The sequence below is a fragment of the Oncorhynchus clarkii genome, chromosome 14 (genome assembly GCF_045791955.1).
Source record: "Oncorhynchus clarkii lewisi isolate Uvic-CL-2024 chromosome 14, UVic_Ocla_1.0, whole genome shotgun sequence".
NCBI lineage: Eukaryota > Metazoa > Chordata > Actinopteri > Salmoniformes > Salmonidae > Oncorhynchus > Oncorhynchus clarkii.
The window spans coordinates 35,272,661-35,284,999 of record NC_092160.1 but is presented as its reverse complement, the minus strand read 5'-3'; the positions used below and the strand labels follow the sequence as shown (position 1 = coordinate 35,284,999).

Below are 12,339 nucleotides of genomic sequence, written 5' to 3'. Positions count from 1 at the left end.
ATCCGGGCTCCCTTCTGGCGCAGCGGGGTCTAAGGCACTGCATCTCAGTGCTAGAGGCGTAACTATCAGTCCCTGGTTCGAATCTAGGCTGTAGCATGTCCGACTGTGATTGGGAGTCCCATAAGGCGGAGCACAATTGGTCCAGTGTTGTCCGGGTTTGGCCCTGGGGTAGGCCATCATTGTAAATAAGAATTTGTTCTAAACTGAATTGCCGAGTTAAATAAAAAATGTTGAAAAATAAATAAAAAATCTGTCTCACTCCAACCGAATCACTCAACCTATCCTCCAAATCACAGCCTCCCCCCCCCAAGTTGACCTGTGAATCTTACATGGGAAGTAGGGTTGCAAAGTTCCCAGGATTGGCTGAAATCCCGACTGGAGGATCCCCCGGAATCAGGAAGGAATAAGCAACTGGGATTCCTTAAAGACTTTGAGAAAGTGTATGGTGTTTTGCAACTGTAATGAAACTCATTCCGGGGAGGTGTTCCTCTCTGCTACAGCTGGGTGTGTAATAGTTTACAGGTATTTTTTTGTCCACAGCTGCAGCATCTTAGGAGGATGAATGGTTCCAATGGTCCATCTCAGTTTTGGCTCGGTTCTGACCCTGACCTTCTAACCTGTACAGGTTACACCCATCACTAGAGGTCAGGGGTCGCTGTCAAGCCCAGGCAGCTGAACTGCCCACTCTCTCTCTGTCTCTCTCACACGCACACACACAGACAGACACGCGCGCGCCAAGGGGAGTACACACACAGACAGACAGACACCGAAGCAGCCTCTCACTCAAACACACACACACCCAAGCAGCCTCTCACTCAAACATACACACACCCAAGCAGCCTCTCACTCAAACATACACACACCCAAGCAGCCTCTCACTCAAACACACACCCCCCCAAGCAGCCTCTCACTCAAACACACCCACCCAAGCAGCCTCTCACTCAAACACACACCCACCCAAGCAGCCTCTCACTCAAACATACACACACCCAAGCAGCCTCTCACTCAAACATACACACACCCAAGCAGCCTCTCACTCAAACATACACACACCCAAGCAGCCTCTCACTCAAACACACACCCCCCCAAGCAGCCTCTCACTCAAACACACCCACCCAAGCAGCCTCTCACTCAAACACACACCCACCCAAGCAGCCTCTCACTCAAACACACACTCACCCAAGCAGCCTCTCACTCAAACACACACCCACCCAAGCAGCCTCTCACTCAAACACACACACACCCAAGCAGCCTCTCATTCAAACACACACACACACACACCCAAGCAGCCTCTCACTCAAACACACACCCACCCAAGCAGCCTCTCACTCAAACAATTGACTGGTTACGTGACTTTAGCATTAATGCCTTGTAGGCTTTTAAGGTATGTGTCCTTTTTTTCACTCCTGGAAGTGAGGTTTGCATGACAGAAATACAGTATTATTTTTTGAAAAGGACCTCCCTGGATGTATAGTTTTATATTACTACATTATATTTTAAAGGAACTGTTTACTATACGCAAGACCACGTAAAAGGATTCCTTCAAGTGATTATTGTGTTCATGTGATTGTGTAAACATAATTCAAGGAAGAGGCCTATACGGCGAGTCACCTAACAGTAAATTGTCCCCATTGTTTAGACAAGGCTAATTGTCATTGTTCCAGAAATGCCATATTCTGCTGTGACGCAGGCTTTGTCTGGGCTCAGCTAGAGCCCAGTGAACACAGTCCCCTGGGCATGTTCCTTCCCTGGGATTAAATACACAAACTAAACAAAAACAAAGACAGAGACTCTGTCCCAAATGGCACCCTATTCCCTATGTAGTGCACTACTTTAGACCAGAGCCGATAGAGAATAGGGTGCCATTTTGGGATGCAGAAAGAGACACAGACTAAGAAAAACACAAACAAAACATCAATCATTTATATTTCAGAACCCCTGCCTGTCATTCATACAATAGACTCCTATACTGGGAGTCAATCAGAACCCCTGGTTGTCATGCCTACAATAGACTCCTATACTGGGAGTCAATCAGAACCCCTGGTTGTCATGCCTACAATAGACTCCAATACTGGGAGTCAATCAGAACCCCTGGTTGTCATGCCTACAATAGACTCCTATACTGAGAGTCAATCAGAACCCCTGCCTGTCATTCATACAATAGACTCCTATACTGGTAGTCAATCAGAACCCCTGGTTGTCATGCCTACAATAGACTCCAATACTGGGAGTCAATCAGAACCCCTGGTTGTCATGCCTACAATAGAACTGCCTGTCAATACTGGGAGTCAATCAGAACCCCTGGTTGTCATGCCTACAATAGACTCCAATACTGGGAGTCAATCAGAACCCCTGGTTGTCATGCCTACAATAGACTCCTATACTGGGAGTCAATCAGAACCTCTGGTTGTCATGCCTACAATAGACTCCTATACTGGGAGTCAATCAGAACCCCTGGTTGTCATGCCTACAATAGACTCCTATACTGAGAGTCAATCAGAACCCCTGCCTGTCATTCATACAATAGACTCCTATACTGGTAGTCAATCAGAACCCCTGGTTGTCATGCCTACAATAGACTCCTATACTGGTAGTCAATCAGAACCCCTGGTTGTCATGCCTACAATAGACTCCAATACTGGGAGTCAATCAGAACCCCTGCCTGTCATTCATACAATAGACTCCTATACTGGGAGTCAATCAGAACCCCTGGTTGTCATGCCTACAATAGACTCCAATACTGGGAGTCAATCAGAACCCCTGGTTGTCATGCCTACAATAGACTCCAATACTGGGAGTCAATCAGAACCCCTGGTTGTCATGCCTACAATAGACTCCAATACTGGGAGTCTGGGAGCCTACAATAGACTCCTATACTGGGAGTCACCCCCTGGTTGTCATGCCTACAATAGACTCCTATACTGGTAGTCAATCAGAACCCCTGGTTGTCATGCCTACAATAGACTCCTATACTGAGAGTCAATCAGAACCCCTGGTTGTCATGCCTACAATAGACTCCAATACTGGGAGTCAATCAGAACCCCTGGTTGTCATGCCTACAATAGACTCCAATACTGGGAGTCAATCAGAACCTCTGGTTGTCATGCCTACAATAGACTCCTATACTGAGAGTCAATCAGAACCCCTGGTTGTCATGCCTACAATAGACTCCTATACTGGGAGTCAATCAGAACCCCTGGTTGTCATGCCTACAATAGACTCCAATACTGGGAGTCAATCAGAACCCCTGGTTGTCATGCCTACAATAGACTCCAATACTGGGAGTCAATCAGAACCCCTGGTTGTCATGCCTACAATAGACTCCTATATTGAGAGTCAATCAGAACCCCTGGTTGTCATGCCTACAATAGACTCCTATATTGAGAGTCCAAAACATGTCAAAGCAGATGTTATAAGATCCTAAGAGCGTTTGACAGCTGGTCAAGTAGTTTAACTGGGAGGTTATATCCTCATTGAGCTGTATGACAGTGAACCAGTAGTTTAACTGGGAGGTTATATCCTCATTGAGCTGTAGGACAGTGAACCAGTAGTTTAACTGGGAGGTTATATCCTCATTGAGCTGTAGGACAGTGAACCAGTAGTTTAACTGGGAGGTTATATCCTCATTGAGCTGTAGGACAGTGAACCAGTAGTTTAACTGGGAGGTTATATCCTCATTGAGCTGTAGGACAGTGAACCAGTAGTTTAACTGGGAGGTTATATCCTCATTGAGCTGTAGGACAGTGAACCAGTAGTTTAACTGGGAGGTTATATCCTCATTGAGCTGTAGGACAGTGAACCAGTAGTTTAACTGGGAGGTTATATCCTCATTGAGCTGTAGGACAGTGAACCAGTAGTTTAACTGGGAGGTTATATCCTCATTGAGCTGTAGGACAGTGAACCAGTAGTTTAACTGGGAGGTTATATCCTCATTGAGCTGTAGGACAGTGAACCAGTAGTTTACCTGGGAGGTGATATCCTTATTAAGCTGTAGGACAGTGAACCAGTAGGGCAAATAGATTTGAGATAGTCCAAATCTTTAGCTAGTTTGTTGTGTAAAATATGTAGCCATGTAGTTATATAAGTGGATTCTGGAAACACCAGCCGACTATTGTATGCCCAAATGCCCCCTATTTCCTATATAGTTTGGACTAGGGCTCATAGCAGCTCTGGTCACTAGTAGTGCACTATGTAGGGAATAGGGTGCCATTTGGGACACTGATCAAACATGCTAAATGAGTCATCTGAAATATTCATTTATTTCTTTTCACCGTCTGATTCTGCTGAAAAAAGCCTGTCTGTACTATAAACGTTACGTCCTGCAGTAATCAACAGAAGAAGATAGTCGCAAATGGAGACTGAATCTGCTGAATCTGTTCTCTGGGCTTCTGTACCCCAACAGAAAGCAGAGCATCATGGTGACCTTTCACCTGAACAAGATATTAATACAGTGTGTCAAATGGCACCCTTTTCCCTACATAGAACACTACCTTTTTACCGGGTCTATAGGACTCTGGTCCAAAATAATTCACTGTATAGATTATAAGGAGGATTTGGGATGGAGACTGTTTATTTTTAATAGTCTTTTTTTATTTCTGTGTTCTCCCAAACTGTCTGGTTTCCTCGTCTTCTTAAGTTTCATTCTCCCAAGTGGGTATAATGGATACTGAGGCAGTTTTATTCAGTGTTAATGCTTATGCATATGTCTCGTAATATGTGGCGTCCGTACACACATTTCTCGCACCCGTTAAGCAGTGAAAAACAAATTCCCATCAAATGAAATATGTCTGCCAAATGAATCACTGTTGGCGTCAATCTGGCCATTGTGGGAGGGCCACTCCTCACCAGTCATATAGAGAAACAACTGTCAGTGGAAGAGATCTAGCATCATTCTAGTTTAGTATACATATTGATAAAGGGATAGCACACCCAAATTACCACATTTTATTTAACTAGGCAAGTTAGTTAAGAACAAATTCTTATTTTCAATGACAGCCTAGGAACAGTGGGTAAACTGCCTGTTCAGGGGCAGAACAATTTTTTTTTGTACCTTCCGGTTATTAGTCCAACGCTCTAACCACTAGGCTACCCTGCCGCCCCAAATGACAGAATGGTTACTCTGTAAACAGTCTATGGACATGTTCAAATCATCAATAAGTGACTTTGACCTTCACAATCAATTTGAGATACTTTCGGATAATTTGGGCACGATTCGCAAAAAAATCCTGACATTGGTACCTTGACTTCAATGGGATTTGTTAAAACGTTAGCATTTGGAATCAGTGTCAGGGAAATGAAACCAAAGTATGGACTGCGGTACTACCTTGTCCATAGACTGCTTACAGGATAAGGAAACCAACGTGTCATTTTGTCCTTTGGTTGAGCCATTGCCCAATATCTTACAATTATTATATCAATCTGTAAGTCTACAGTGGGAAGGCGATGTCTTTCTATGTGCTATTCCCTCTTACCTGGAGCAGCAGCACAGAGGGCAGAGAGGTCACCTTTCCTCCCTCCCCCTCCTCTACCCTCCTCATCTCTGGCTCCTGGATGCTTATCCTTATAAAAATGGCGCCAGTCAGATGCTGACAGCTGTATTCCACAATACAGCAAACTAGAAAACGGTCACCCAAGACGCAGCGCTCTTAGTAGCTGGGGACTTTAATGCAGGGAAACTTAAAACCGTTTTACCAAATTTCTATCAACATGTTAAATGTGCAACCAGTGGAAGAGAAACTCTGGACCAACTTTACTCCAAACATAGAGACACATACAAAGCTCTCCCTCGCCCTCCATTTGGCAAATCTGACCATAATTCTATCCTCCTGATTCTTACTTACAAACAACAATTAAAGCAGGAAGCACCAGTGACTCGGTCTTTAAAAAAAGTGGTCAGATGAAGCAGATGCTAAACTACAGGACTGTTTTGCTATCACAGACTGGAACATGTTCCGGGATTCCTCCGATGGCATTGAAGAGTACACCACATCAGTCATTGGCTTCATCAATAAGTGCATCGATGACGTTGTCCCCACAGTGACCGTACATACATACCCCAACCAGAAGCTATGGATTACAGGCAACATCCGGACTGAGGTAAATGCTAGAGATACCGCTTTCAAGCTAACCCGGACTCTTATAAGAAATCCCTCTATGCCCTCCAACGAACCATCAAACAGGCAAGGCGTCAATATAGGACTAAGAACGAGTCATACTACACCGGCTCAGACGCTCGTCGGATGTGGCAGGGCTTGCAAACCATTACAGACTACAAAGGGAAGCACAGCCGAGAGCTGCCCGGTGACACGGGCCTACCAGACGAGCTAAATAACTTCTATGCTCGCTTTGAGGCAAATAACACTGAAACATGCATGAGAGCACCAGCTGTTCCGGAAGACTGTGTGATCACGCTCTCCGCAGCCGATGTGAGTAAGACCTTTTAAATAGGTCAACATTCGTAAGGCGGCAGGGCCAGGTGGATTACCAGGATGTGTACTGCGCTGACCAACAGACCTATGTGAGAATGCTATTAATTGACTACAGCTCAGTGTTCAACGCCATACTGCCCTGAAAGCTCATCACTAAGCTAAAGACCCTTGGACTAAACACCTCGCTCTTCAACTGGATCCTGGACTTCCTGACGGGCCTCCCCCAGGTGGTAGGGGTAGGTAACAACATATTCACTGCATATCCTCAACACAGGGGCCCCTCAGGGGTGCGTGCTCAGTCCCCTTCTGTACTCCCTGTTCACTCATGACTGCACGGCCAGGCACAACTCCAACACCATCATTAGGTTTGCCGATGACACAACAGTGGTAGGCCTGATCAACGACGAGACAGCCTATAGGGAGGAGGTCAGAGACCTGGCCATGTGGTGCCAGGACAACAACCTCTCCCTCAATGTGATCAAGACAAAGCAGATGATTGTGGACTACAGGAAAAAGAGGACCGAGCACACCCCCATTCTCATCAACTGGGCTGTAGTGGAGCAAGTTGAGACAGTTGTGAAGAGGGCACGAAAAAAAAACTATTCCCCCTCATGAGACTGAAAAGATTTGGCATGGGTCCTCAGATCCTCAAAAGGTTCTACAGCTGCACCATCAAGATTTTCCTGACTGGTTGCATCACTGCCTGCTCGGCCTCCGACCACAAGGCACGACAGAGGGTAATGCAAACGGCCCAGTACATCACAGGGGCCAAGCTTCCTGACATCCAGGGCCTCTATGCCAGGCGGTGTCAGAGGAAAGCCCTAAAAATTGTCAAAGACTCCAGCCACCCAAGTCATAGACTGTTCTCTCTGCTACCGCACGGCAAGCGGTACCGGAGCGCCTAGTCTAGGTCCAAGAGGCTTCTAAACAGCTTCTACCCCCAAGCCATAAGACTCCTGAACATCTAATCAAATGGCTACCCGGACTATTTGCATTGCCCCCCTTTTACACCGCTGCTGCTACTCTCTGTTGTCATTATCTATGTATAGTCATTATAACTCTACCTACATGTACATATTACCTCAACTAACCTGTACCCCCTGCACATTGACTCTGTACCGGTACCCCCTGCATATAGCCTCCACATTGACTCTGTACCGGTACCCCCTGTATATAGCCTCCACATTGACTCTGTACCGGTACCCCCTGTATATAGCCTCCACATTGACTCTGTACCGGTACCCCCTGTATATAGCCTCCACATTGACTCTGTACCGGTACCCCCTGTATATAGCCTCCACATTGACTCTGTACCGGTACCCCCTGTATATAGCCTCCACATTGACTCTGTACCGGTACCCCCTGTATATAGCCTCCACATTGGCTCTGTACCAGTACCCCCTGTATATAGCCTCCACATTGACTCTGTACCGGTACCTCCTGTATATAGCCTCCACATTGACTCTGTACCGGTACCCCCTGTATATAGCCTCCACATTGACTCTGTACCGGTACCCCCCTGTATATAGTCTCACTATTGTTATTTTACTGCTGCTCTTTAATTACTTGTTACATTTAAAAAATATATTAAAAAAATAACTGCATTGTTGGTTAGGGGCTCGTAAGTAAGCATTTCACTGTAAGGTCTGTTGTGTTCGGGCGCATGTGACTAATAAAATTACATTTGATGTTATTCCCTGTCTGAAACAGATATACAGGCCTTTTGTTAGCATGGTGGACCAGCCAGCCTCTTCTACTTCTCAACCTATACGGCCTAGGGATGTGTCTCCAATGGCATCCTATTCCTTATATAGTGCACCGTACCCATAGGGCTCTGGTCAAAAGTAGTGCACAATATCGGGAATAGGGTGCTATCTGGGATGCGGCCTAGGTGCTGCCTGTGAGTTCTCCCCACTAACATAAAGCCAACCTACCTGATAACGACCAAATAAAGAGGCTGATAAATCCCAGCCCGAAGGTGAATGTGAAGGACAGACACTGGCCCTCGTGTGTTATCTAGCAGCATATTATCTGCATGATTGGTTACGGGTCTAGGATATTGTTTATTTTTCCAGTGATTAATTTGTAGTGGAACGGTAGCTAGCCAGACCTTCACAATCAGTTAGCTGGAGCTTAAATCATGTTAGCTTTGAAACTGGTTCAATGTCAAAGAGGGGGGGAGGGGGTGAGGGGACGTTATCCTGGTCTCAGATCTGTTTGCTCTCTCTCAACAACTATAGTGGTGAATGTAAACACAGGTTTGAGACCATTCTATGTTGCCCTGTCTGTGGGGTTTGAGTCTTATGTTGTTGCAGAATGACATCTTCAAGACTCTGTTCTCTCTTGTGACCGTTCCTCTCTTTGTGTGTGCTGTTTTGCATAGTGGACAAAGTTGTCAGTTGCCATCAAATATACAAATGAACATTGAACACCAGGGAAAAAAGAGAATGTTTCCAATGTGGTCCTCAATGGAATAGGCCTATGTGAAGACTGTAAACTCTGATGACAGTGGCCTAGGTCCAATCAATATAGAGTCCTGTGGGCTTGCAAGTGCAGTGAGCGGGAATTGGGGGATGGGATTTTCATGCATGCCTAAAAACTCTTAAGGAAAATGCAAGTCAGTTCAGAACAAAATCTTATTTACAATGACGGCCTGCCCCGGCCAAACCCTAACGACGCTGGGCCCCCAATCACGGCCGGTTGTCGAACCAGGGTCTGTAGTGAGATGCAGGGGGGGAGAGAGGGAGGGTTGGGGGGAGGAGAGGAGATGAGGACCGTCTTCTCTGCCTGGCTGAGGTGATTTGTGCCTTTTCATGTTCAGGACCCAGTGGAATCCATCAATGCAGAAACATATAATATATAATATAAATATAATAATATAATATAAACATATAATCTGTCCAGCCAACAGACTCTGTTGAATGAGTGTTTTGGGAGACGGAGCAGCCCTTTTATCTATCTATCTATCTCTCTATCTATCTATCTATCTATCTATCTATCTATCTATCTATCTATCTATCTATCTATCTATCTATCTCTCTATCTCTCTCTCTCTCTCTCTCTCTCTCTCTCTCTCTCTCTCTCTCTCTCTCTCTCTCTCTCTCTCTCTCTCTCTCTCTCTCTCTCTCTCTCTCTCTCTCTCTCTCTCTCTCTCTCTCTCTCTCTCTCTCTCTTAAGCGATGTGATGCATTATATGCCATGTCATTTGACAGCACCAGACAGTTGTGAGTGTGGATGTGCTGCTAGGCTCACTCTGGCTGGAGGCTCTGGAGGGCTGCCACCACTGTGCCCGGTCTTCAGCTGGAGACATTACACTGATCAGACTAGCCTGCATCTATGTCTGGATGTGTCCCAAATCACATCCTATTCCCTGTATAGTGCACTACTATGAGCCCTGGTCAAAAGTAGTGCCTTATACAGACCTTCCTCATCTCTACCCAGCTAGTTTCATTATTCAGCCTGCCAGCCCCATCTCTACCCAGCTAGCCTCATTATGCTGTCTGCCAGCCCCATCTCTACCCAGCTAGCCTCATTATGCTGTCTGCCAGCCCCATCTCTACCCGGCTAGCCTCATTATGCTGTCTGCCAGCCCCATCTCTACCCGTCTAGTCTCATTATGCTGTCTGCCAGCCCCATCTCTACCCAGCTAGCCTCATTATGCTGTCTGCCAGCCCCATCTCTACCCGGCTAGCCTCATTATGCAGCCTGCCAGCCCCATCTCTACCCAGCTAGTCTCATTATTCAGCCTGCCAGCCCCATCTCTACCCAGCTAGTCTCATTATTCAGTCTGCCAGCCCCATCTCTACCCAGCTAGTCTCATTATGCAGCCTACCAGCCCCATCTCTACCCAGCTAGTCTCATTATGCAGCCTGCCAGCCCCATCTCTACCCAGCTAGTCTCATTATGCAGCCTGCCAGCCCCATCTCTACCCAGCTAGTCTCATTATGCAGCCTGCCAGCCCCATCTCTACCCAGCTAGTCTCATTATGCAGTCTGCCAGCCCCATCTCTACCCAGCTAGTCTCATTATGCAGCCTGCCAGCCCCATCTCTACCCAGCTAGTCTCATTATGCAGCCTGCCAGCCCCATCTCTACCCAGCTAGTCTCATTATGCAGCCTGCCAGCCCCATCTCTACCCAGCTAGTCTCATTATGCAGCCTGCCAGCCCCATCTCTACCCAGCTAGTCTCATTATGCAGCCTGCCAGCCCCATCTCTACCCAGCTAGTCTCATTATTCAGCCTGCCAGCCCCATCTCTACCCAGCTAGTCTCATTATGCAGCCTGCCAGCCCCATCTCTACCCAGCTAGTCTCATTATTCAGCCTGCCAGCCCCATCTCTACCCAGCTAGTCTCATTATGCAGCCTACCAGCCCCATCTCTACCCAGCTAGTCTCATTATTCAGCCTGCCAGCCCCATCTCTACCCAGCTAGTCTCATTATTCAGCCTGCCAGCCCCATCTCTACCCAGCTAGTCTCATTATGCAGTCTGCCAGCCCCATCTCTACCCAGCTAGTCTCATTATTCAGCCTGCCAGCCCCATCTCTACCCAGCTAGTCTCATTATGCAGCCTGCCAGCCCCATCTCTACCCAGCTTCACAAGCATTTCGCTACACTCGCATTAACATCTGCTAACCATGTGTATGTGACAAATAAAATTTGATTTGAGCTAGTCTCATTATTCAGCCTGCCAGCCCCATCTCTACCCAGCTAGTCTCATTATGCAGCCTGCCAGCCCCATTTCTACCCGGGAAGTTTTCCCCCGGTAATTCGTTGGGCACCACCCTCTGGAGAGCCCTGCGGTTGAACTAATAGTCAATCCTCTGTTTCTGTTCTCCTCTTTCCTCTTTCAGGTGACTGACCAGCTTCCGTGGGATTTGATGTCGCCTCTAGATTGGTTCTGCTGAAGATGGAAACACTGGAGTCTGAGCTCACCTGCCCAATCTGCCTGGAGTTGTTTGAAGATCCCCTGCTCTTACCCTGCGCCCACAGCCTGTGTTTCAACTGCGCCCACCGCATCCTAGTCTCCCACTGCTCGTCCAACAAACCTCTAGAGTCCATCTCCGCCTTCCAGTGCCCCACCTGCCGTTACGTCATCACGCTGAACCACCGCGGCCTGGAGGGCCTGAAGCGCAATGTGACCCTGCAGAACATCATCCACCGTTTCCAGAAGGCCTCTGTCAGCGGCCCTAACTCCCCCAGTGAGAGCCGTCGTGCCCCAGGTCTCTCCGGAGGCCACAGGCCCTATAGCAGCAGCGGAGGAGGAAGCTCTGGCAGCCACAGCGCCCGCTCCAGCCCGGCCCAGCCCTCCTCTCATCAGCACACCGCCACCATGTCTCTGGAGCACCGTATCAGCTGCCAGTTCTGTGAGCAGGACCCGCCGCGCGAGGCAGTCAAGACGTGCGTGACCTGCGAGGTGTCGTACTGTGACAGGTGTCTACGTGCCACGCACCCCAATAAGAAGCCGTTTACCAGTCACCGGTTGGTGGAGCCGGTGCATGACGCCCACATGAGAGGCCTCACCTGTCTGGAGCATGAGAATGAGAAGGTTAATATGTATTGCATCGTGGATGACCAGCTGATATGTGCCCTGTGTAAGCTGGTGGGACGACACAGAGAACATCAAGTCTCCTCTCTCAGCGAACGCTTCGACAAACTCAAGGTGAGCCCCCCCCCTTCTCTCTAACACACAGATCACACACTAACACTACACATTAACAAACTCAAGGTGAGGCCCCCCCCTTCTCTCTAACACACAGATCACACACTAACTGTACACATTAACAAACTCAAGGTGAGGCCCCACCCGTTCTCTCTAACACACAGATCACACACTAACACTACACATTAACAAACTCAAGGTGAGGCCCCCCCCTTCTCTCTAACACACAGATCACACACTAACTGTACACATTA

The 12,339-nt window shown here is 47.6% G+C and overlaps 1 protein-coding gene across 1 annotated transcript in view; it reads left to right on the top strand.

Annotated features, from left to right (window-relative positions):
- The window catches only part of LOC139365887 (probable E3 ubiquitin-protein ligase MID2), a 109,479-nt gene that overhangs the window by 39,943 nt on the left and 57,197 nt on the right, over positions 1-12,339 (top strand). The window contains exon 2 of the mRNA XM_071102944.1: positions 11,277-12,085. Within this exon, the coding sequence (XP_070959045.1) occupies positions 11,333-12,085 (753 nt within the window). The 5' untranslated portion in view covers positions 11,277-11,332. The remainder of the gene's footprint in view (positions 1-11,276; positions 12,086-12,339) is intronic.